Below are 26,489 nucleotides of genomic sequence, written 5' to 3' on the forward strand. Positions count from 1 at the left end.
TTCTAATTCTCTCCAGGTTCAGTGTGAACTGAAATCTCGCATGTACAACAGTATGGAGGTCATTTGCTGGGACTGGTGATCCGCTGCTTTCTGTTGCTTTTTCACCAGCCTCCAGTTAAACTGAAGGTTCGTCACTGCAGACCTCCGCGGTCTGTGATGAGGCATAAAACAGCCAACATATAAATATACATATAAAAGCGTATCTATTTTTATCACCTGGTAGAACCTGGAAACATGAGCGCACGGCTTCACCTTCGCCGTTACATCTGACACAGACGCCACTAAACATCTGTGGAGACCTGAAGAAACTCTAACACGTCCCATCTAATGAGAGAGAGTCAGCCTGCCTGAATCCAGATGTCACATGCTTGTAGAGAATGAATGAAGAAAACACAGGCTGTAATTGCTGCCAAATGGGCTTTTCCACATAGAATGAATAGTGTGAGAAATGGCAGTCTACTGTCCATCACTGCTTTTATGTAAAAGGAGGACATCCACTTGGCAAATATCCTTGAACTGATTTCATTTTATTTTAATTCTTTCAAGAAAAGTCTTCTTAATGTACTTTACAAAGTTTAAGACATTACTCAACTAAAACCAACAACTCCCACATTAATCAGGCTCTAAATTGCAATTGATAAATATATATACCCACGTATTCCTATGTATAATAACACATTTTTTAAACTTGGCGGTTGGACCAGTAACTGAACACAGACAGGATGATTGAGTGACCTGAGCAGACTGGATATTTGCCTCTAGTTGCTGATTCTGTTAAAGGAGATCAGTTGATTTCAATTAATACAGACATAGTAAATTAGAAATGCCACATGTATTATTTAATGGACAGTAACAAGACAGTGCTAACAACATTAAAGCGCTCCCAGAGGTTTGAACTCCATAAAATGTGACTGAGTGGACTCTGATGTCAACGTGCAGCTACTGTAACTGTGAGGAAACTCCCTCATCAGTGATTCAGACAGACACACACACTTTATCCCAGATGAGCTTTATTATCTTGGAAGCAGATGACAAAACACTGAAAGTGACCATAAAATACTTTACCTCTATAAATAAATAAAAATTACAAGATGGTAGGATTATTTATTGAGGACATACTGCAGGCCCCCATGAAGTCAAGTAGAATAAAGAATAAATTAACAGGAGAAGCTACATTTTTAAAAGCTTGTTGAACCTTTAAAAACATTTCTGCATAGATAGTCTTGTATTAAAAGTTCTGTGTTCTAGGTCTTCAAGGATGTTAAAGTGTGATATGCACCTCATCAACGAAAAAACCTAAAGAATGGCTCAAAATATTAGTTTCAAGATTATCTACGTTCATGTACACAGTGATCAGAGGCGGTAAAGCATCTTGTAACTCTTCTATACAACGCTTTAGGTTCCAGTAGAAAACGAGGAAGCACAGTACGACTGGAGCTAGCCAGCCTGTACTCACTGCACACAGGCTGCACAAACCGATGCAGGCTCCCAGATAGTAACAACAACCTTCCTTCCCTCCGGACTGCAGCCCATCGTGTGTATGAGATGAGCAGATTTGGTAGATTAAAGTATAGATGAGAACGTGTAGATAAAGGCAAAGGCCTCCATCCTCCACACGACACCAACTAAAGCAGAGCTACTCATTTTGACCTATTAACGCTATAACAAGGTGATGAGACCTCGGCTCAACTAAGTCATGACTCAATGGAAAGAGGCAAACCTAGTTCTGAAATAAATAGTACCTGCTCTGCTGCAGCTGTAGTAAGTCGTTATTAAAAATACAAAGGGCTCTACTTCAAATATCTTGTGCTGTAGTGGTTGGGAATTTATTTCATGAACATGGACAGAGTCTCATGGAAGAACGATGAAACAAACGTTTGGTAGGACACGCGAGCATGGACATTTTAAATTGTCTGTATGACGGCTAATATTTCAAAAACAGGTGTCATATTGTCATTCAGCAACAACTACTGTCATTAGAAAATAGTCCAAAGTGCTGTTGAGTTTGCGCCTGTTGTACACTACACACCTGTAACAGATGAACCTGTTGTAGTCATGGCAGCGTTAGCACCAGAGAACGTTGTTATCCTAGTGTCCGTGCAGCTGATTCTGATAGACACAATATAAAACTGAGGCCAACTAACTGCACTTAGAAAACAACCTTTCTGCAGCCAGACGTTAACTTTTAGGGCTCTAGCATCGCTGTAAGCTACAGTCACCTAGCACCTAGCGCTACATAGTTAGTGCTAAGCAGCAGCAACCAAAGGTCCACAGACGGCCGAGAAACAGCGCTAACGAAGGCCAACGCTTCAGGATGGAAACCTGACGAAGCGCAAAGAAAAAGAAACGAGTGATTGTGCTTCAATTAGCCTTCGCAACACAATCATCCAAAGAGGGATGATGTAGAACTGAAAAAAGAAAATCTACCAAGGCGAACACAGGATTCTTAATGTCAAAGGGCCGGTGTAGTGTGTAACAATGAATCCAGTTCAACATTTACATACATGTGTTTATGACCAGCTGTGTGAGCTTTGTCACATTCAGGGTTTCTTTCACGCTGTTTTCCCTCTTGCGAAAGTGTTGGGTTTATTTACCAAATGGAAAAAAAGGAAAATCTGATCTGAGGCACAGAGACGCCCGAAATAAGAGCAGAACGCGCAGTAGACGCGAAGCGAGCCGGAGTCTGAGAGCAGACTGGCGTTCTGAAGGGGGCTGGCTCAGATGAAGCTTCAGAGAATGGAGACGGTCCTAAAGAATGAGAGGGTGAGGCTGGGACTCTGTGGTTGGTGCACCGGTGGTGACGTTACCCTAAACCTTTACCTAGAGGCGTCGTGTACAGGACGTGGCTGGATTCTCAGGGCTGCTGACCAATGACCGTGTCTAACCACTTCTTGTAAGCCAGGGCGAAGCGTCTCTGGTCAGGGTTTGTGCATCGGTCCAAGATGCTGTTCACGAAGCTGTACTCTGAGGGCAGTGCAGGGGGGGCAGGAAGCGGGACGCCTCTCTTCAGCCGCTTGCTGTCACGTGGATGCGGCAACGACGCCCCGTCCACCTCCATAGGTTCATTCCTTTGTCCATTCACAGCTTCCTTTTGGCCTGCAGCGCTCTGAGCCTCGACCTCTGGCAGGACGGGGTCACTGTCACTGAGGTGGACAGACTCCACGCCGCCGTTGCTGCTGCACTGATGGGGTTCCCTCCTCAAGTTCTGCCACAGGTAGAAGACATTTCGTCTAGAAGCAACAAACATCAGGCATCTCCTTATTAATATGTACAGCATTTATCCAACATATGGCTGTAAAATAGTAAATGGGTACATGACCCTGCTACTACAGGAGCGTTCCTTTGTTCTGTAGAGGTTTATTCTTCAGGTTAAACATGACAATTGAAGCTGAGGCCTTTTCTAATTATTTGTAGCCAGGGAACTGCATGTGGCCAGATCCCCCTTAACCTTGAGTATTTAGGGGAGACACAAATGGCTTCAACATAAACCTCAACATGACGCTCCAGAGTAGCTTCATGTTGAGGTTTACTGGTTTCAGTTCCTTGACAAGAAAAACTGCAACTCAGCAATGTAAACCTTCTGCAATACCTCAATACAATGCTGCTTTTAGCAAATTAAAGGAAGTGGAAACAGGAACACACTGAGTATAGAAATGTGACTTTCATCCATGCATCCTCACCTGTGACTCCAGAGGGTCTCATGGCCAGGAAAGGACTGGATCAAGTCTGAGCACAGCTCCATCTCCGCATAGAAGAGCTGGATGAGTGTGGAGAAGCTGAGCTGCCTCTCCTCCTCAGCAGCTGCCTCAGCTCCTGGCGACTCTCCGTTAGCTTGGCTGTGGCTCTGGTGGAGGGGACTGCTACTTGAACCTGTGCTAGACTGGTGCTGGGATGAAGCGGTGGTGGTACCGGCTGGAGCCTGCCAGAGCTCAGTTATCAGCTCTTTGAGTAAGAACTGGCGGTAGTGGAAGCCACTGTGGTCGGACACATGCATGGACACCCACAGACGCATAGAGGACAGCTCATCATGGAAAACCTGTCAGGGTACATGGGAGTGAGCTCATTTTTTTGTACTCAGGCCAAGTTTAACAGTTCAACAAAATCATTTCTGATGGCAGATAGGTTATAATCAGTTTGGAAAACTATAAAATATTAAATTGTGACCCACAGTAAAAGAAATGTGAGCAGAATTAAGTGTACAATTATTTAACTTTATAAAACAAATTTGCTTATTACTAAACTGCTTAAACGTTGACCTTTAACATGTCATTTTAACATCTGATACCAAAAATAACTGATTGAATACAATTAGAAAATCTGTTTTTCCCGGTATAGTGTGCTATGAAAGCTGATCACCACATACAGGTCGTCACCACGCTACACATGTTGGCAAAGATGAGAAGGCTAATGGACCCGGTGGAGCAGGTGGAGCAGGTGGAGCAGGAGCTACCACTGTGTGCATTAAATAAACTGCCAGAATACAGTAGACGCTTGGACTGAAATGAACTGAAATGAACATCCTACCTTGACGTTACCCTTGGCCAGGTGCTGTAGAACCCAGATCCGGTGAGACCAGGCGTTGTAGTTGCTGGGATAGCGGCAGGCAGCTTCAGAGCACACCTTCATCTCTTGGTGGAGCGTTCGGGCCAGATGTTCGCTGAGCTCCTGACCCCTCTCAGCGTCAGCCTGCTCAGCTTCGCCCTGGTGCGGCTGCTTGACATCTACAGCAGAGAACTGATGTAGGATCTGCTGCAGGACCCAGCGTCTGCCCCAGGGATGCACAAACGCATGGCAAGGTTACTGCTAGAGCAACACTTCATCTACAGTCCCATTTACACCTGCTAGTAGCAGTTTAAATGTCTTCAAAAGAACAAAAATGACTAGTATAGCTGACATTAACAAATATGAGAACTTTGAGTAACGCACCTATAATATTCTATAAACTAAAAACAAATTAGTCTCATGTCTCTGCAATCTCACCTGTGTATCCATGTCTCTGGGCTTTTGGGGAACTTGGTGAGGGCCAGCTTGCCCAAATAGAGGTCCTTCTCTGGGTTAAGAACGCCACACTGCAAAAGTTCCTTCCTGCAATAATAATCAGGATTACCTCACAACAGGCCTGCACAGCAGCCACAGTGAGTAGAGTGAGTCATGAAGGCCTCGGCTGCTGTTTACTCTTTGTGAAGTTACACTTTAAAGGCTTTGACAAAGAGCAGCTGACTTTACTAGGACTTGCTATTGCTGAGGAAATAGTTGCTGTATCAGCTCTACCTGACATTCCAAGCGGTGGTGAAGTCCGGGTTAAGGAGCAACACAGTGCAGGTGATATCCACTAAAGCTGGGGACACAAAACAAGCAGTTTGTGTGTCAGGGCAAGACTCATCTACTTTCTGTAGAACCCCACAACGAAAGCCTGAGTCCCTAACACTATGGACACAATGAACCCTTTCATTTTCCAATCAAGTAAAAGCACCACGTAGAAACTCTAGGTTTATACACTTGTACTTCACTGAAAGAAAAGGTTTTTATTCACCTCTCTTAGCGGCTGCATTTTCAAACTATCTCAAGTGTAGTGGTTTGTGGATCCTCAGATGCACAGTTTCCCTTTGGTTGGGTTGGTAGGTAAATATAATAATCTTGTGATACATCATGTTTGACAGGGATTAGTGCCTAAAACCCAGCTATTGTACTAAACTCATCCTATCTTACTCTGTTAGTCAGGATAATGAGGAGCAGCTTAGTGAGTCAGTGAACAAGCAGGTTCGGCACAACAGCTGACAATGCACAGCATCTTGTGATGCCCTAAAAGATCCACAAAACCAAAGCACAGCTGATGTTTGGGTTCTATACATTGTATAACGGCTTAAAGTTCAGCATAGTGAGCTGAGTTTATGCTTTATCTGCAGAAAACACTACTCAACCTTAGACTTCATGCAACCTTTCTGTAATTGCAGAATTGGCACTTAGTAAATCTAATTGTTACGTTGTGATACTATTATATGCAATACAATACAAGTTAGACAAATATGAAAAATATAGTTGAAAGTGTGTGACAGTACTAAACCTAGCCAAAAATAAAGTGCTTGGAACATGGATACAAGCATGATTGAACTGCTTAGGTGGAGGGAAGTAGAGTCGATTCTCTAGTAAATCTGTCAGTAATACCATCCCTACTATAGTGTTCAGTGTACAGCTGTGGCTCCTCAATAAGCAATGATCATAACCAATTTACCTCCAGCTGAAGTGTAATGCAATGCAACATTCTTTCAGCTTGTGCTTGACTGAACACTGTAGGAGCAGTTGATAAGGGATAGCAGACTTGTGTTTTTTCATCTGAATATAATAATAGTAAATATGATGAGGCAAGGTCTATTACCGTCCCTTTCCAGCCAGTGTTTGCGCTGGCGGTACAGCAGCAGCTTGTTGTGCACATACGGCAGCAGGAATTTAACACACCAGCTCTCAACACCCAGCTTGTTCTCTACTAGGACGATAGGACTGCGGTTGTAGCGAGCCTCTGGGCACGGGATCACACCGATCTCATCACTGAAGAAAAGGGGAGTAAGAAAGAAAGATGAGGAAGTTTTTCACTTTTTACAGGAACATGTGTCAGTCTTCAGTCACATCACTGCTAACTTACCCGTTACCTGACATGGCCTAAATGGCCCGATTGTACATTTTATTAAATAGTAGTTTAATTTATACATTTCTTTTGCAAAACCAGTTAAGTGTTTTGTTAAAATCCAGATGAATATAGAATCAATATAGAATATTAATTCTATATTGGTGTGGCTCCTCCATAGATCACTCATAGAAACACACTGTGATTCATCATTTCCATTAGTCAGTATTCAAACACATATTTACTGTTGAAAATTATTGATTTAAAATAGGGATATCATGTAAATGTGAAAGCTAACTTACACTAAGCAATTTATTGGAATTTGTTGTTTGAGTAAGTGAAGCTACCGCAAATTACATCATTACTTCATTGGTTTCTCTATTAATGACAGTATCTTCGCGTTAGCTTGTGGAGCCACGGTGCTAATGTTTACCTAATAAAACGACGCGCCTGCATCCACGGCAGCCTGGTGACAAATCAAGCAACTTAAACTATTGGATTTAAAGAAATTCCAAGCTAATTACTCGGGTTAAGTTGTTAATTAGCTAACGCAACCTGGGCAGACCGTGGATTGACAGCCGCTTCTCCACATCTGACCGTTAGTTAGCTAACGTTCAACACAACATTTCGTTCATCTGCACTCTAAACGTATTCGCATGGAGCCTCTAACTGATCCGTGTCACGGAGTCGGGAGCCAGGCTAGCCGACCGAGCTGTCAACTTTCTCTGAAGCGCTCTGGTCCCAGCTGATGGTCTAAGGCCACACAGATGAACAGCGGTACTGGTTCAGAGTGTTTTCCGCCTCAGCGTCCGCTGTTTGACAAACAGCAATTGGTTCCGCTCGCCGTGTTTACTGTCAACAAAACTTACATGTTGGGGTTTCTCTTGAAAGCATTAGTGATGTCTTTGACAACTCTCTGGACCAAGACGTCCACCTCCTCCTCCGACTCCGCCATGTTTAAAATTGTAAATGACGTCACACGGGTATACCTGACTGCTTCCGGGTTGTAACTACATAAGTACGGAAGCTCAGTGGGGCCACGTAGTTTTGATGGTACGCGTGCATTCACATAGTTTTTGGTAACTTTCTGTTTCTGTTATTTTTATTGTTATATTTAACTTAAATTATCGTTATGAATCTGTAGTCAGCACCAGCAGCTTTCTGTGTTGTGTTTATGGTAGTCATTTGTGCTACTCACTTGATGTGTATTCAATCAGGTGCTGTGCCTTCATTAAAATGTTTAACCCTTAATTTTAAAACTTGCTTACATAACATATAGTTTTAGATTCAAGTGCGTATGAGATGTTTTGGAATTGTCCTACAGTTAAAGTGTTATTTTTTATGTTCCAGTCATGTTATTGGGCAAGTGTTTTTTTTTTCTTCAGTATATAATCATTTTATGCATATTTCTTACTCAAAGATTTATAGAATTTAATGCTATCAGGTGAAGTGTATTTAATAACGAAGGAAAGTGTGGCCTAAGGAGATCAACACACTATAGCGAGGTGTGCATAATTATTAGGCAGCTTCTTTTCCTCTGGACAAATGTGCTCTGTCTCTGAAAAGTCAAAATTTGTAAAAGCCTTTCAGAGGATGCAGCAGTTTTTTGGTGTCTGATCATAGGTCAAATATAAAATAAAGATCTGAGAAAAATGAAGCTACCAGAAACCATAATGTTCGAGAATTACAACCTGCCTGGACTGTACAAGTGCAAGGTGTTCAGTGCTCAGAGACACAGCCAATGTAAGGAAGGCTGGAACAAGACACTTGCTTTAATTTGAAATGTCTGAAGACAGATGTTTCAAAGGTTTTATTGACTGATGAGCTAAGAGTCACTCATAATGGAGCACATAGACCAATGGGCTCGTGTCTGGTCACAGAGAGGAGGTGGAGCTCGGTGTTGGCATTGGTTGATATTATTAAAGATGAGTTGGTTGGACCTTTTCGAGCTACACTCAAACTCAACTCCCAAACCTACTGTCAGTTTTTAGACACTTTCTCTAGCAGTGGTAACAAAGAAAAATCTGAATCTTTCAAGAAGACTTTGATTGTTGCAGTATGCAGTTATACAGGCCATTGCTTTAGGTGAAAGGAGCAAGATACAATCACTAAATAATGTTAATGAAATTAGATTAGTCTTTATTGGCGACAGTAAAGATGTCAATATTTTTGATTTACACAACCTCAGTTTTGACATATATGAATAAGGCAGAAAATATAATCAAGGAAAATGCAGTTTCTTAAAACGGCAGACTAAGCAATATATTGTATGATGTTGGCTTTGAGGCCAGAGTTTCAGACTTCTCCTGCTGTTTCTCCAGCTTATCTGTGTATTTAAATCCAAGCATCACTTTTTGAAATGACATGCTGCAAATTACACAAATTAAACACATACAGCAGACATGCAGTACACTACTTGCAAACAAGTCTCTGATCTCTTGTTATGTTTAAAACAGGAAATAAGGCAGCTTTGGCAACGTCTCCCTGACTCCCCCACCTGAAATTCTGCAAAGCTTGTAACTTTCAAACAATGTTATGTAAGAGATGGACAACATCTGTTTCAAACCGCGTTTTTTTCAGATTCTAGAAACCACAGTGGGAAAGTCCAGAAGTGTTTACTAGCCCCAAAACATCACAACTAATAACCTCACTGTGTTTGTAAGTATTGTTTTAGCAATAACATCAATGCAAACATGACAACAACCTTCAAAAGAATGCAGACGTTTGTCATCCGAAATATACACTATGAAAAAAAAGAAAATTACAATGTTTTTTTCACTGGTGCCAAAAACTATTTCAAGTGTATAGATGAGGTGGAATGATGCAGCTCTGAGTAATAAAGAGCAGGTTTAAGGCAAGAGTTCTTGCTCACAGCTTCTGTCACTACTGACTGACTGCATATAATGCACCAGTTTTAGAATGTTTATCCTGACCTGCATGTTTTTCTAATAGCATGACAACCGTGAACTGCTCATATTAGCACAAAAGACACTGATACTATTTGACTTTGTGCACACATCTTTATTTGAGAAGACAACCCACAAAGAGCATATTAGGAGATAATAAATTTAATTCTTTACTGTCATAGTTATTTAAGTCTGAAGCTCTGCCTGTTTTTCTCTTACATTGATGTAGCATATCTGGGGCAGCACAGCGGTGCAGGGTTCATCGCTGTACCTTACTAGAAGGTCCTATGTGTTCTCTGAGCAATTCATAAGTTGACCTCAGTCTGTGTGGGTTTCTCAGTGTTTACACATTAGCAGCCTTCACTATGTGTCAGATTGGTCAAGGGTGCACCAGACCCCATGACCCAGGCCAGAACAAACAGGCAATTACATGATCGAATGCAACGCTATCTGGCTTATAAAGCAGTAGAAGGTGTGCCTCTAAGAAAATCATGATCACTTAATGGTGATGCTAGAATACCTAAAATGCTGCTCTCAAAGACCTCATGACTGATCACATCTGCTGCAGACAGATGATCATACAGTAAACATGAGAAATCCTGATAATACTCTCCTAAATCTGATACCCAACTCCTCATGCAGCCCTGATCATCTGGATGGATGTGCACAACCAGACCTCCCTAGTTGATACAAAATGCAGCAGTAGTATATATGTATATATGTGTTGTAAGGCAAAAACAGCCCACACTACAGTATAGGCTAAACATTTAGTGTTTCAATGTAAAAACAAGAACTCTATTTCTATGTCTATTCTTTCATCTAGAAAAAGAAGACAGTAGCATCTCAAAAAGCAGAAGCAGAGTTGTATTTCATGTTGTGACTGTGATATTATTGACGCTAACCATATCCAGATGTGTAATATGTTTCCACCAAAGGCAGTGATGGAGTTCTGAGCTCTAGGTGTATCCTGCAGGCCCTGCATGTGTAGCTGTTTCAATGAAATAGTTATTTTCAATACACAATAATATTAAAGAGGCTGCTGTCTGTCATTGTTTATTAGCTGTGTTTTATTAGTAAATTACTTGAAAGCAAAATAATGAAGCAAAACATAAATATCTATGGATTTCAATATCCCAGTTTTACAGCTTGACTTCATTGTTTTGGTTCCCTGCTCTCAACAACCTGCATCAGTTAATAAAACTACAGCAGATTCCAGACGCATTAGAGGGATCTAGATCTTTTAAAAGCCTGCTCAAGTAAATAAAATGATCAGTGGAATTCAAAAAGGTAAAATAACAATACAAAAACAATGAATAAAAACAACAATGAATAAAAGCTGTACATTACATCAACTTCTCCTGGCTCCTCAGAAGTATTTAAACAGTGAGGCCAGTTCTTCTATTCTGAAAACTGAAAACATTTAGCATCTTTCACCATCCATTCATTCGTAAGAAGAGATAAAAAATCATTCTATATATATGTGACATTCATTTGTCAATTACCCTTTAAATTTGAAGCACATTCTCTGTACAAACTTTTTAAATTAAGGTTGACTAATTAAGGTTTTCTTTGGCTTTGGCTGAGGACTGAGAATTGTAATTCTGACAATGCAATGTTGTTATACAGTAAATGGTAGATAGAAGGTAGAAGGCTTTTGTGAAGATTGTTTGGCGGTGGTTGTGGTGATGTTGGTGTGTGTGTGTGTGTGTGTGTGTGTGTGGTTATGGTGATGTTGGTGTGTGTGTGTGGTTGTGGTGATGTTGGTGTGTGTGTGTGTGTGTGTGTGGTTATGGTGATGTTGGTGTGTGTGTGTGTGGTTGTGGTGTGTTGTGTGTGTGTGTGGTTGTGTGTTTGGTGCTGTTTGTGTGTGTGTGTGTGTGTGGTTGTGGTGTGTTTTGTGTGTGTGTGTGTGTGTGTGTGTGGTTTGGTGTTTGGTGTGTGTGTGTGTGGTTTGGTGTGTTGGTGTGTGTGTGTGTGTGTGTGTGTGTGTGTGTGTGTGTGTGGTTGTGGTGATGTTGGTGCGTGTGGGTGTGTTGTGTGTGTGTGTGTGTGTGTGTGTGTGTGTGGTTGTGGTGTGTTGGTGTGTGTGTGTGTGGTTGTGGTGATGTTGGTGTGTGTGTGTGTGTGTGTGGTTGTGGTGATGTTGGTGTGTGTGTGAGTGTGTGTGTGGTTATGGTGATGTTGGTGTGTGTTTGTGGGGGGGGGCAGGGCCCTGGGACCTGGGCCCGCTTCTCTCCGCCCCTGTCGCCCGTTTACGTGAGGCGAGAGAGAGACACTGCGACCTGGACGCTGCCTCTGCCTCCAGTCTCATTCATCCTCCAGAATAAACACTTCATCTCTTGTGCTGACATGTGAAAGACAACACGCGAGGTTCCACGAGCTGAAGCTCCACTTCTGTCGGCGAGTTTAACGACTGCAGAACTTTAAAGAGCAAAAAGACGATGCGCGGCGTCAGCTTCGCTCTCTCTCTTCAGGGTAAATCGGTTTGAAATGCTGGACGAAGCGTTTGCATTGGTTTGATGCTACGTCCGAGGAGCTGACGCGTCTTTGTGTTGCAGTGCTGCTGCCGCTGATGTGCGGAGCCGTCGCGGTGCAGCAGCAGCAGCTGCCGGGGAGCTGCAACTTCGAGCTGGGCACCTGTGGCTACGCGTCAGACCCGGAGTTCGGGAGGTGGACGATGAACGAGGAAGGTACGGTGTCCTCATTCTCCGCCGGCGGTCACAGGGCTGCGTTTAATCCCATACTCAATGGCACAGCATTGGCTTCTACGGGTGTGGTGCATGCACCGTCAGGGTCGGTAATGGGACCTTATACTGGACCTTGGAGTGGGCACCAGGGTAGCAGACGTGGAGGGATGTGACCGATGTCCAAATACTGGAAACTGCCAGGAAAGTGGAGATCAGCAGGAGCCTGAGCTGATACTAAGACAGATACAGGTCCAGAAACAGTGGAGGCACCAGAGCCGCAACTCGAGCAGGAATGCGAACAAAACCCAGAGTTGGCGTGTGTGCAGATGTGGCATTAACAGGCTGAAGGATGTGGTCTGGAGTGAGGGAATTCCAAGGACGCAAAGGGGAAACTGGGCCAGACCCTGGAACTGGACCAGTGACATGTGCTGCAGGTAGACATGTGGTAGAGGGCCCGGCCCCGGGGGGCAGCACCTACCGTAGATGATGTAGTAGTGACTAGAACCAGATGTGAAGGAAGAATGTAATGACAAACATGTAAACCAACAACAAAGCAAAAAGCAACAAACAACGCTGTGTGAAAGCTGGAACGAAGGTCCAGTCCAGAGGATCATCTCCTGGAGGACGTACTGTTAATATACTGACAGTATATTAACATTAGTGGTCGTGGTGATGAGTGTCACTACTCCTGAAAAAGCTCACGTTAAGACCGAGCTGTGGACTTTACCACAGCAGACGAGACCAATTTGAGTGAGAACGTGTAGAAAGAGTGAGACTGAAAGTGGGTCAAACACATGGAATGACAGAGCAGAAAGGATGGCTGTTACCACAGGCAGCACAGGCTGCCAGACAGCACTCAGATGGGCTCTGCCCTAGTTTATGCTTCCGCTCAAGACTTCGCACAAGGTGAAACCAGAGTGAAGTCTGCTGGAGATGTAACACACATGTTCAGATTCATCGAACCCTGATGACATGACTATTAGTCAGATGTGTGTGTGTGTGTGTGTGTGTGTGTGTGTGTGTGTGTGTGTGTGTGTGTGTGTGTGTGTGTGTCTGTGTGTGTGTCTGTGTCTGTGTGTGCATGCGTTTGTGTGTGTGTGTGCATGTGTGTGTGTGTGTCTGTGTCTGTGTCTGTGTCTGTGTGTGCATGCGTTTGTGTGTGTCTGTGTGTGTGTGCATGCGTGTGTGTCTGTGTGTGTGTCTGTGTCTGTGTCTGTGTGTGTGTGTCTGTGTCTGTGTGTGCATGCGTTTGTGTGTGTGTGTGCATGTGTGTGTGTGTCTGTGTCTGTGTCTGTGTGTGCATGCGTTTGTGTGTGTCTGTGTGTGTGTCTGTGTCTGTGTCTGTGTGTGTGTGTCTGTGTCTGTGTGTGCATGCGTTTGTGTGTGTCTGTGTGTGCGTGCATGCGTGTGTGTGTGTGTCTGTCTGTGTGTGTGTCTGTGTCTGTGTCTGTGTGTGCATGCGTTTGTGTGTGTCTGTGTGTGTGTGCATGCGTGTGTGTGTGTGTCTGTGTGTGTGTCTGTGTCTGTGTCTGTGTGTGCGTGCGTGCATTTGTGTGTGTCTGTGTGTGCGTGCATGCGTGTGTGTGACCAGTTCTGATTCACTGCTATAAAGCTACGACCACGTGGAGTCTGACTCTACATGGTTCCCATCCTGTGGAGGGGGAGGACGCTGACACATCATGAATAGTGCTGTAATGGCTGGAGCATTTGAAGTTCAATCAGACACAAGTATAATGTATATTACCACATATTAGTCACACTAACTGGATTTCAAACTGACATACAAAACTTTGACCAGGATTATTTCTTGCCTTTTACATTTTGACATCTATTCCTCTATTATTAATGCTTTACACATGTGTTAGAATGTTGTAAATGCTCCAACCAGCAGTAGTCTGTAGAATGGTCTGTGTTATAAAACAAAGCTCTAGAAAGTTGGGGATTTTACAACATTTAGTCACAGTTGCCCGACTGACAACACGTGTGATTACATCACACGCGGAGCCACTAATTCCAATCAGCTCCCTCTTTGTCCTGTTCTGCAGCGGCTGCTTCGCTCGGCGCATCAATCAGCTGCCTTTGTGTACGATCACCTGTCATCACAGTTTACCTTTCCCCGTGGCACTAAGTTGTGCTTGCTGTTTTCTTGCTGCTTCGTGTGTAGTCACATCAGACCCGCTGTTCCACCTCGAACAAAGCTCTACCTCAAACAGAAGCTGCAGCAGAGATCCAGAATGCTCCTCACCAAACCACTAACCAGGCTCAGATGGAACAGGCCCAGCTTGGAAATAGTGATAGACTACACCCTGTGGCAATAAATAGGATGGGACCACAGCAGTGTTTTCTGTTTGGTTACCATGGCAACTGGCTCTGGTGCTGCAGAGGCTGCCCCCCAAAAAGGAACCCAAGGCAGAGTTTACGGTTGAAACCCTGGATGTATGTTCTAGGTGATTATACTCAGTAAACAGAGACATCAGACACAAAGACGGAGGCTGAGCCAGAGTGGAATAAACAGTCAGACGGGACGGATGGGGTGAGGCGAGAGCTGTCAGGCCTGTCCACAGACCACCTACATCACCTCTCAGTTTCTATAGCCTCACTCTGACTTGTTGACCAGGAGAGAGAACAGTTTGAAGACTATTCATATTGCAGTTAAATATTCCATATCTCCTGTCCTATGAGTCTTACTGATACTGTAGCGTATTTACAGTTTTTCATGAGTTGCAATTTAAAATGTCCCAGAACTCTGGCTGGAAAACAGTCTGCTGTTAAGAACTAACAGACATTTTTGAGGCGATACATCAGGGAAAATCCTAATTTAAAACATTTGGAACAGGAAAAGTGTGATTTCATAGAGACAGCGTGTATTAAATCAGCTGTGGGATCCAGTTAACAGTAGGTTTACTGTTCCTTCAGTGAATCAACCAGCAGATTACCAGTCAGAGCGTGAGCTTTAACTGCTACTAAGGTTCCTGATGAGCTTTATTTGACCAAAGAAGGGATCCCACATACGACTGCATTCCTCCCCCTAGCCTAATTTAGAGCTGAGGGCACTGAAAGCAGCACGTCGTCTGTCCACCAACACTGTTTATATCTGTAGAAGGCAGAGAGCTGAGCTGTGATAGAAAGGGAAGATGAGACTTTTTGTCCCTATATTGCAGAATAAAAGCAGTAAGAAGCATTTCTGTGTTTGATTCTCTCTGTTTCTATCTCAGTTCATTTATCTCTGACCACATCAGGATCATTCCATGGTTCAGACTTTTTCCAGTATTAGTGTCTATTTGGATGATTAAGTATGGTTACACATCTGATGTTTAAGGATCCATGAATTTAAATTGTGATGTGTTCCTGCAGAGGTAGCTTCACAGACTCTGGGCTGAGTCTGAGCACCGCAGGGACTCAGTTCTGTTCACATCAGACCTCTAGCACAACGTGGGGTCCTGCCGCCTGCAGAGGTTTGCAGGCCTCACCGCTACTGTGGGCTGATTCAAGAAACTTACACAAGACTATGTGGCTGGGTGCGTCTCCAGTCACCTGCAGCTCAACACCAGGACCAGGGACACGGTGCTGGACTCCAGTGGACCAGTGATTATTGAGGTGGTCGGGACCTGCAGTTGGTCCGTTGCCACGGACGCGCTGTGCAGGAGAGGACGGAGCCGAGCGTACGTCAGCACACATCTGTCTGTGCTCCCTTCAACATCTGGAGGACGCCTGCTGCCTGTGTGGAGGGAAGCTGGCTGTCAGTCATGGTCGGTCCACAGCTTCCAGTGGGCAGCACCATGTCCAGGCAGAGCAGCAGCAGCCTGTGACCGGCACACTGGAGCTGCTTCCTCCTCCGTCAGAGGCTCTACTCTAGCGCCACCGAAGGGTTTGAAAGGACTCTTAAAGTGGTTTGTGCTCGTCATTTTATTGCCTTGTCCTAAGATTGTGAACACTGTTGGATTCTGTGGTTGTGTTTGGGATGAATTAAGTATCAACTGTATCTAGAAGTGGTAGTCGTGGTTGTTCCCTCTGACTCTATATGAAGTGATGCTTCCTGGTAATGACACTTACATGCATTTCTGTGGCGTAGCATTCCTAAGTGCTGTGTTGTTGTCACAGGGCATTTGATAACAGTGGACTCAGCCTTCTTACGTGACCAGGAGCAGGCGGTTTCATCAGTCCAGTTTTGGACCAGCAGGACTGGAGCTGCGTGAGGCTGGTGTACCAGATCACTGGACGAGGCTCGCTGCATCTCCACCTCAGACCAGACAGCGATAACTTTGACTACAGGCTCTGGAGCGCGGACAAAGCTTCAGACAGCTGGCTCATCTCCAGTGTGGACCTCCCCAACAGCACGGTGCCCTATCAGGTCAGTGAGACCAGGTCACAGCACTCCTGTTCTCTTAGATGGAAACTCTGTTTGCGCTGAGCGAATATGTTGTATTCATGGTGTGGGGCAGGCGGGCCAGGCCCCGACTCCCCACAATGGTTTACAGTGGATTTTACAGTGGATTGTCTTCCTTTGAAAACAACATGAGCAAGCGTTTATTATAAGTATGAAAATGCTTGCTGTGTGCAGAGTGTGTAAGCTTTGGGAGTTGTGCGTTTTCTTTGGACCGGCTCGTCACGCACTGTTTTAAATCAACTTTGCTTGAGAATCTAATTTACAGAAGCCAAGCCTCCTTAAACACAGACTTAGTTTAAGGCCCAGAGCCACAGACCACCATAAAAAGAAGCACTGACGTCGTGCTGGTGTCCTCCATGTTGTTCCAGCGAGCCAACCGCTTTCATAACACTCTCCTACTGAAAGAAGAATCTTAGTGACTCCAAACTACTAAATTACACTATGACTGTTTTCCACATGCTCTGCCACAAGAGGAAACAGAACCCTTATGTAGTAGCCACATTACGGGAATGAAGGCTTTAATGTGTGACTGATAGACTGTGTGTGTGATATAAACAGCCACCACCACTTACACATACACATCAAATGTTAAAACATGTTGAATGTGGCAAACAAGATTTATTCAGTACAACTTGATGCTAAACTCAAAGCCGAGCTTTACACGTACTCATCTTGTAGCACTACTGCTAAGTTGTAGTGGCTTTGAGGTTTTTTAAGACCTTAGTTGAGTTGTTGATACGTCAATCTATAAAAAGCAGTTAGTAAAATGAAATGTGTGAGGCAACAGATAAAAGCTTTATAGAATGAAACGGTGGAGAACAGTGGCAGGTGAGTAGGAAACCTTAAAGGTGAATCTGGGTGGAAACAGGGAGAGGGTGAAGCAGAGGAGTTGTTAGACCGTCATCAACCTTACTTCTTGTTACACTCGTTTCCTGTCTCGTATCATGTTTGATTTGCTGGGTGTCGTTTTTAATTTATCATCCATCCTCACAAAGCAGCTGTGACCCACACCAGCACTCTGGTACAGTAGCATGATTATGGAGTCAAATTAGGTTGAGATTAGATTTGTGCTTGTGTAAACCGGTCTGTGCGTGTGTACTGTGCGTATGTAAACCGATCTGTGCGAACGTAAACCGATCTGTGTTTACGTAAACCAATCTGTGCGAACATAAACCGATCTGTGCGAACGTAAACCGATCTGTGCGAACGTAAACCGATCTGTGCGAACGTAAACCGTTCTGTGCGTACGTAAACCGATCTGTGCGAACGTAAACCGATCTGTGTCTACGTAAACCAATCTGTGCGAACGTAAACCGATCTGTGCGAACGTAAACCGATCTGTGCGAACGTAAACCGATCTGTGCGAACGTAAACTGATCTGTGTGTACGTAAACCGTGAATGTAAAGACTGACTGTGGACGAGGGTGATTAGCTGTAGATCACCAGTTGGAGGCAGACGTCATATTCAGTTACTCCACTGGGATGTGATGTGCTGTAGTGTTGGCAACTGCTTGGTGACATGATGTAGTTACTCTTCTTTTCAACAGATTCTGCTGGAAGGTCGACCCGAGCGTGGCTCAGGGAACAGCATCGCTATCTTTGAAATTCACATCGTTCCTGGTTACTGCATAGGTCGGTGTCACCCTTACATCAGCTGAGACAGTTTGAAATGAAGCTCTATTCATGAACCACCTTCCACCGTGTGCTGCCAGAGTGTAACTTTGAGGAGCATCACCTGTGCGGCTTCAGCAACGACTGGAACCCAAATGTTAACTGGTACGTTGGGGGGAGCGCCGTGACCGAATCTGTGTCCAACCTGCTGGAAGAGCACGTGAGCAACAACCAGAGAGGTGAACACACACACACACACACACACACACACACACACACATGCACACACACTGACAAGTGCAGCAAATATTCATAAAACCTCAGTCTACATTATAAATTATTGAATGTTTATAACACGTCATCACAATATTTATTTTTTCCCCACAACTATAAGCAGAACAACATATAATTAACTATGGTCCAGGGGCCATAGTTCCTGTGTGACTGGAGGAACGTAGCTCTTTTGAGCTGGTTCACAATGAGCTATTAGCAGTTATACATCATTGACAGCATTTACAGATGCTCATTTATATTTTCAATCTCTGAATTCATTTTAGGACAAGCCGTGTTGTTGGTTAAATGTAATGTTGTGTTGCTGTCTGGTCCTTATTGTTGTGTCAAGAGTGGCAGTATGTGAACGTGGACTGTCACTTTACTCAGACTTATGGTTCTGGAGGCCGGGTCTGTAATCAGGAAGCTATGATGGTAATTTGCGGTAGCTGCTGTGTTATTTGGTGAGAATAATGTGCTGCTGGTTTCCACCACTGTGGCTCACTCTTGTTCATCCTGTCTGGGAGTCAGTAAGTATCTGTTTAATCCTCGGTGGAATAAAGATGTGTGAAAATACAAGAGCAGAGTGTGAGCTCGTTTCCTTCATGTCTAATGTTTCATTAACAGGATAATAACGAGCCTCAGCCGTTTTTAAAGCTCTTTCATGTCTCCTGCTCCAGGTCACTACATGTATGTGGACTCTCTGTACGTCAAGCACTTCCAGGAAGTGGCCAAGCTGGTTTCACCCATGACCACGGTGCCCATGGCCGGCTGTCTGACCTTCTTCTACCACCGAGACCAGGAGAGGGGAAACATCTTCTCGGTCTTTACTAGGGACCAGCTGGGCCACTACGAGGAGATCTGGAAACCAGAGGTGTACGTGACCCCAGGCTGGACCCTGGTCAATGTAGAGATATGAAGGCACCACAGCCCCTGGAGGTCAGTGCCCAGTGTGGTGGAAGCGCCTGCTTGGATTGTAGTGAAGGTTCATTGAACTCGTCACACTTTGCTACAGACTTCTACAGACTTCTGTGTTTGTATTATTGGGTTTCTTCTCGTGCTGCAGATAGAAAAGCTTTTTATGTATCACTGGAGGGGAAACATATGGTGCCTGTCTTTGTTGTTGTGCAGCTGAGGAGACACACACACACACTAACACTGTGCTCTGTGGCTTCTGTCCGTGTGGAAAGAAGCTTGCGTAACATAAGTAAGTGGGTCAGGTCCTGCTTCCTGTCCGGCCTGGTTAGGAGTCGCAGCTTTTGCATCGGGCAGCGCTCCACTGATGGATCCATGTTCCCAGACTGGCCCTGCTGCACGTCTGCAGGCCTTGTACACTTGTCTTTACTTAGTGCTGCTGTTTGTTACCAGGTGGTGTTTGAAGTTGCTTTTAACAGTGCCAGAGGTGGATACGTGGCCATAGACGACATCTCCTTCTCCCCTGAATTCTGCCACAGAGACACAGGTGAGAAAGGAAACGGAGCTGCAGATGAATTAGTGACCGACTGGAGAAAACGTCTGTGATTGGCTGCAGAGAACAGAAATGTGAACTACTGCTTTTTATCATTTAGGCAGGTTCTGCATTGTTTATCTCCATTCTGACCCTTTGCTTCATGAAATTTCATCTAATTTTCAAAAGAGAATAAGAAACACAATTGCATTACAGTTGTACATAATGCCTAAAACCTAGAAATGTTGTGTATCAAGCTGCTTGTCACCAAATGAGCAGCTCTTCTATTGGGGTCAGGCTCCTGACCTCAGTGTGACGTCCTGTGAGCTACAGCTGAGCCTGAGGAGGTTCATAAAGGAGATGCTGTGTCCTGTGTTCCAGAGCCAAGCGTTGATCCATCAATAGCAAACTGTGATTTTGAGGACGGCTTGTGTCAGTACTATCAGGAGACAACTGAGACGAAGGTGTGGAGCAGAGTCTCTGTTAAGCCTAATGCCTACAGGATAGGAGACCATACCACAGGCTCCGGTGAGTCACAGACTGCAACAGTATCAACACGAGACTTATCAAACCTGATGTTTGCACATTCATGTAGCTTTGGCTGTAATGTGGGATCTTTCAGGAACTTTATCTGTGTATTTTGGGCCAAAGCTTTGTGGCCGTAATGAAGGTTTGTTTTACCTGAATGCCCAGGATAAGTAACATTGACTGGTTCAAGGATGGAGGAGCAGACGGAAGCTTGTCCTCCAAGGGTTTTCTGACCGCAGAGCAGCCAAGGAGAAGCAGAAAGGGTCTGTAGCACCAGAGTCAGTGGTGGGACTACAGCACACTGTGTGCTAAAGAGATTATTACAGAGACTAACCACTAGACCTACACTGCACATACATATCACAGGTTACTGTAGTGTAACAGGCCCAGGATTGACGCAATCCAGAATTTAGCTTTATTAACCCTAGAACACCCTTTACTATAAAAATACCCAATATAATATACATAATATACAATATAATATATATATATATAATATATATATAAAAATAGATCAAACTATGACAACACATGATAAATTAGAGTGGTTTTCTTTTATTTTCCACTGTGGTATGTGTAACAAAACGAAAAATAAAATCATAGGAAGATCCTAAAAGCATAGTGACAATAGTGAAACAATAGTGAGGCTGCCCAGGGAAAAATGCAACACGTTAAAAATGACCTGGTGATCGTGCTCCAGGTTTAAGAATAAAAGCTAGCTGCTAAATGCTGCTGCTGGTGGACACGAGGGAGATAAAGATAAAATCCAAACTTCTCCTGTGAAAAAGTGAAGGAAGTAGGAACATCTGCTGGCAGGTCATGAACTTGATCTGAAAGAGCCACTGATGCATCATGTGTCACAGTCTCTGGATCTGCTCCTTGTTTTATTTTGGTTCCAGTTTCCATTTCCGGTTTTATTTTGTAGCACTCCCGGTTTCTGTTTCTGTTCCTGCTTTACTTCCTGTTTACCCGTTGTCACAGCTGTTCCCTGTCAGTACCGGTCGTTATTACCCACACCTGCACGTTATCAGTAATCAAGTCACTTTGTATTTAACCACCACCTGTTCCCATAGTCCCTTGCCAGATCGTTGTTTCGTGTGTCATCATTGTTCCTCCAGTTCATTGTTCCTGTCCGGCCGTGTTTTCATGTATCCTGGTTTTGCTGATCGATCGTGTATGAACCTTGCCTGTCCCTGACGCTGTCTCTGCCAAAACCTGGAATAAACCACCCTTTTGATCACCGTCAACCTGTGTACGCTGTGCATTTGGGTCCTCACCCGAGCGTTCCTGACATAATGGGAACAAACGTGTTGGAGCACATGCACAGGTTACTGAGTTCACTGCTGAGTTCAGATCAAACATAAAGGTAATCCAGAACCCAGAGTCCATCGCTTAGAAGGGAAGACATAAATAAACAGCCCTGAGTCTCTTTGACACTAACTAAACATGAATGTATCCTCCTTAAACCTGCTGCTGCTCTGTTACATCCTCCTGGGCAAAACATGAGACAAAGTTCACAAACAACTTAATGTGTTAAATCTATAGGATTCAATATGCTTGAAGAGAACTTGATCTTATAAACTTGGTAATGGCCATTAAGCAGGTATGAAATGAACTCACATGACCAGGATCAGCAGTAACAGGCATAAGGATCAGCAGTTAATACATTCACGTGGCGGCAGAGATGAAACCAGACGATGAAACCAGACGATGTGGCACCAGTCTGTGACAGAATGAGGGTAGAGACGAGTGATACAGACGGGCAGGAAGAACAGGAAGCAGGAGCTTCACCATCAGTGAGCAAACTCAATGACTTCAGACCAGCAGCGTAAACTCATCTGTATGTTCTAACAGAACCTCGTCACTTCACATATCGCTGTACCACTGCAGTTCACAGCACGATCGGCTGTTAATGAAGGGGATATGTAGCAATGACAGGTCAGTGGTGCAGCAGATGAATGAGGGCGTGGCTGAAGTCTTAAATAAGTCTTTAGCCCCCACGTACACACATAGCAAACATCTGGATCTGGGAGCCAACTTAATAGGACTTTATTAATCCCACAATGGGTGCATTTTGTCATTTCCAGAAGGAAAAAGTAAACAAAAACAAAAACAAGACAAAAATACAGGACAGAAAGTCAGATTAACTGAGAAAACTTGTCAGGCTCACACACACATGTAGCTCCACTCTGATGCTGTCAGCAGGAGAGAAACACAAAGCATTGTCATCATGATGTTGTTACGTCAGTTCTAACCTATTTTCTCCCTAATCGGACTCACACAGTCATTAAGAGTCCTCTTTTCTCAGTAGGAATCCATCGTAATCATGCGTGTCTTGTAGCCATCGTCATCTGGGTTCGGTTCATGGTGAGCGTATTCATAAACCCCTGATCTTTGCTGTCCCTGTTAGGCTGCTTCCTCATGGCAGACCCCCGCCTCACTTCCAGGCCTGGTTACGTGGGCCGGCTCCACGGGCCGCTCCTACCGGGGAACCACAAATACTGCCTGAGGTTCTACTACCTGATCCATGGCTTCAGAAGCGTAGACGGCGGCCTGCTCCTTTACATCTATGACGAGAACAACGTGGCGCTGGAGAAGGTGTGGAGCCTGCCTGACAGCAGCAGAGCCGTGTGGACGCAGGTGGAGGTCACCTTCGCGAAGCCCATGCGTTCCAAGGTGAGCGGAGGGGAGACAGAGGGTGGGGGGTGGATGAGCACACGTTCAGCCTGTCTCTGCTTCCCAGGTTGTGTTTGTCAGCATATGCATGAACCTGTGGGACTGTGGCCTGGTGGCTGTGGACGACATCACGGTCAGCCTGGGCGACTGTCAGATCACAACAGGTAAAACCCTCATCTGTGTACATTACACCACACGGCTGGGACTGACTGGTGTGGCTGTGAGTCCATGCTTTAAGGGCCTGTGTGCTCGTCCTGGTGATCTTAACAAAGCTCCAGGAGCTTCATCAGACGTTACACACGGCCTCACGGTGAACAATCGGAACCATGCTTTCATCCTGTCCTGCTGTGAGGTCCGATGTGCTCCACAGGCTCCCTCCCTGGACAGTGCAGCTTTGAGGACGGGCTCTGTGGCTACACGCAGGATGAGACCCAAGACAAGGCCAAGTGGCTGCGTGTCCGGGGCCACACGCCCACCTCCTACACGGGGCCCAGAGGAGACCACACCACAGGGGTGGGTGAGTCATTTCCTCGTCCCTGCTTCGTTCATTCTTTCAGGGGAAGGCAGCTGGATGAGATCTGGTGTGTCATGAAAGCACGGATGCTTCATCAGCAGCAGCAGCAGCAGCAGCAGCACGCTATCATGTCCTCAGGTTATTCCAGATGCAGGGACTGTTTTAATGTTTTCATAAGCAGTAAGCAGTAGACCTCCTCCTTTATGCTTCACTCTGGGAGCAGTTCTCTATGTCTAACAAAGGGTAGAACCAAAATTCTGTTATTTGCCTCAATCAGGCCAAATGAGTTTATGTTGTCAAGTCACCATTCACTATTGTATTGTTACAAGTTAAGACCCATTATTGATACGATTAAACAGAGAAAGCACATGAAGGACGTTCCACCGGTACTTTGTCACCACATGTTTCTGCAGTAAGACGTCCGTGTACTTCTTCCAGGCTATTTCATGTACATCGAGGCCTCACTCATGCGTCCGGGCCACAAAGCTCGGCTGCTGACCTCTGACCTGCGAGGCTCCTCGTCCTCCCAGTGCCTGGTCTTCTACTACCACATGTACGGCTCAGGCGTGGGCGTCCTCAGCGTGCTCCTGCATCACGGCAGCTGGGAGCAGGACGCGCTGATGTGGAGGCGGCGCGGTGAGCACAGCGTCAGCTGGATGAGGGCCACGCTGGAGTACCACTGTGAGGGCCGGCACCAGGTAGGTCCAGTCTGAGCAGCGACGCTGTAGGAAACCTGTGCCACGAACAGTTGCAACCGACACGGATCTGCAGGAGTCACAGAATCACCACCCCACACGAAGGCGCTGACTTCCTCCAAACACAAAAGGGGTCAATCCATTTATACAGTCACCGCTCCGGTGCTGCAGGTGGGATGAACAGCCTCGATGGAGGAGGAGCTCAACACTTCTGATGAGTTGGCAGTGCATCATAATGCTGCCATTAATCAGCCCCAGGACTGAACGCACTCCAAGGGCTGCAGCAGTGAGCGCCTGAAACAGAGCAGACACGAGATCATGAAATGACCACGAGTAACAAAGTACAAAATCATGGCAACAGCAAACTCACTAAATGATAAGCTTGATTAAAAGGACAACAGAGAACATGTAACTGTGGTTAGACGACAATCTGACGCGGTTCTGAGGAAGAGTGAGAACGGAAAAACACAATTAACTCAAACCAGCGACACTAAGGCACAGGAAGTGATCCAGAACTGAGCCTATCAAAATAAAACACAGCCTGGAAGTCAGCTGCCGACATTAAACACATTTCACACTGGAATAATGAAATAATAATACAAATATTTTCTGTCTGGCTGCTGAAAGGAGCTTCCAGACTAGGTATTATTTAAACTGTTGGCGTGTTCAACAACCTGATATACATGCATGATACTGGTGCCATTAGTGAACACAAGGTTTGGTTATCGGTTCCACTAACAGGGCGGTGCCGCTAATTACCAGTCTATGAACTAGTGTTCCAGCACCACAGACACATAGAGTGAAGGTGCATGTGGAGCGGAGCATCTATAGTGTGAACAGTGTGTTTATTTGCTCTGACTCTGCTTCATTTTAGCTGTTTCTGTTCTAGTTCAGGTTCACATGTCAAACATTTATGGGTCTAACTAGACTTTATGCTTCCATCAGATCATATTTGAAGCGATCCGCGGGCCGTCACTACGAAGTGACATTGCTATTGATGACATCAGTTTTACCACAGGACCGTGTGAAGGTACGAATGGTCCCTGTGGATGTTAATACGCCTGTGTTGGTACTTGATTCAGTGCTTATTGAGCTGTTTGTCGTCCCCTTTTCCAGATGCCGGTGATGTCACTCCCTACTCAGGCTCCTCAGAGTACATCAACGAGATTGAGAAATGAGAGCAGTGTGACGTGACGAGTGCCTGTTAGGTTGTCGGCGCTGGTGTGTTAACGTGTGAAGCCATCGGCCCGGCACGACAATCTGCAGCCTTGTTGAGCGAAGCTTGTGTCAGGACCACAGCCTTCGGGTGCTGCTCATCGATGGCCTCTCATCACGGTGGATGGGATTTATGCAGTGTTTTCATACAAACATCACACTTATGATGCTCAGTTACAGTTACAGACTCTATGCACAAGCCCTTATCTCCATATATACAGTAATGTAATAATAATGTGTTAGCCTAGGTACACATTCATTCATCTGACTAACCCACTGTGACCTCAGTAGTAAACATGTAGACACGTCACCATGGCAACAGTTCCAACAAACACAAAGCATGTAATATGAGTAATAGAGTAATTCAGTGGCAGACAGTGTGGTTTGTTGTGAGGAAAGCAACACACAACGGCTGGCTGGACACAAGCTAAATGCTAATAGCTTTCATTTCAAGCTCACTATGTAGCTGTTCCACTGGGACAAAGGACACGAGTCCAGCATTAAGTCACAGTCTATTAGTCACATGTTGGTTTGTTTTAAGGTGCTGGAAACCTTCACTTTAAGTCTGATCCATGATCTCTCATTAGCATCTAGTGTTTCTTCTGTTTGCTTCTCTACTAAACCTGTCTGAGGTTCACCACAGCCACCACAATGTAGCCCATTAAAGAATCAAACCAGTTCACGAGCTCCTGTTTCCTGTTTTCCTTGGTGGATGTGAACAGGCTCCGTAAAGGACCAGAAAAACTACAGTCACATGAAGGCAGCGTCTCCAGAGTTACGTGCTACTGTACAGTCAATTCTCTCTAGTAAAGTAAGCTGGCTTGGAAACAAAACAAAGGCTGTTTTTTTTATTATTTTTTTTTATTTTAAACCAGATTCTCAGGTAATTTATGAACCAGCTCGAGGCCAGATTAGTTCCTGGATGTGACTT

The 26,489-nt window shown here is 44.8% G+C and overlaps 2 protein-coding genes across 2 annotated transcripts; one reads left to right on the top strand and one right to left on the bottom strand.

The window, feature by feature from the left end:
- Positions 1 to 992: 992 nt before the first annotated feature.
- ptar1 (protein prenyltransferase alpha subunit repeat containing 1) lies at positions 993 to 7,644 on the bottom strand. Its single transcript, XM_029135075.3, has 7 exons — positions 7,492 to 7,644; positions 6,377 to 6,546; positions 5,272 to 5,338; positions 4,981 to 5,085; positions 4,525 to 4,765; positions 3,681 to 4,036; positions 993 to 3,230 (listed from the first exon to the last, which is right to left on the bottom strand). Exons 1-7 carry the CDS (start codon positions 7,575 to 7,577, stop codon positions 2,855 to 2,857), a joined length of 1,401 nt encoding a protein of 466 aa, XP_028990908.1. The 5' UTR covers positions 7,578 to 7,644; the 3' UTR covers positions 993 to 2,854.
- A 4,137-nt stretch (positions 7,645 to 11,781) lies between these two features.
- On the top strand, positions 11,782 to 26,243 carry mamdc2a (MAM domain containing 2a). Its single transcript, XM_029135144.3, is given in 16 exon segments — positions 11,782 to 12,003; positions 12,087 to 12,218; positions 16,317 to 16,367; positions 16,370 to 16,566; positions 18,150 to 18,234; positions 18,315 to 18,452; positions 19,164 to 19,393; positions 19,396 to 19,422; positions 19,852 to 19,945; positions 20,312 to 20,458; positions 22,869 to 23,134; positions 23,202 to 23,298; positions 23,505 to 23,651; positions 24,087 to 24,346; positions 25,289 to 25,373; positions 25,460 to 26,243. Coding segments are annotated over 16 exon segments (2,052 nt in total). The 5' UTR covers positions 11,782 to 11,969; the 3' UTR covers positions 25,522 to 26,243.
- The last annotated feature ends 246 nt before the right edge of the window (positions 26,244 to 26,489 follow it).

This window comes from Betta splendens, chromosome 19 (genome assembly GCF_900634795.4).
Source record: "Betta splendens chromosome 19, fBetSpl5.4, whole genome shotgun sequence".
Taxonomy (NCBI): domain Eukaryota; kingdom Metazoa; phylum Chordata; class Actinopteri; order Anabantiformes; family Osphronemidae; genus Betta; species Betta splendens.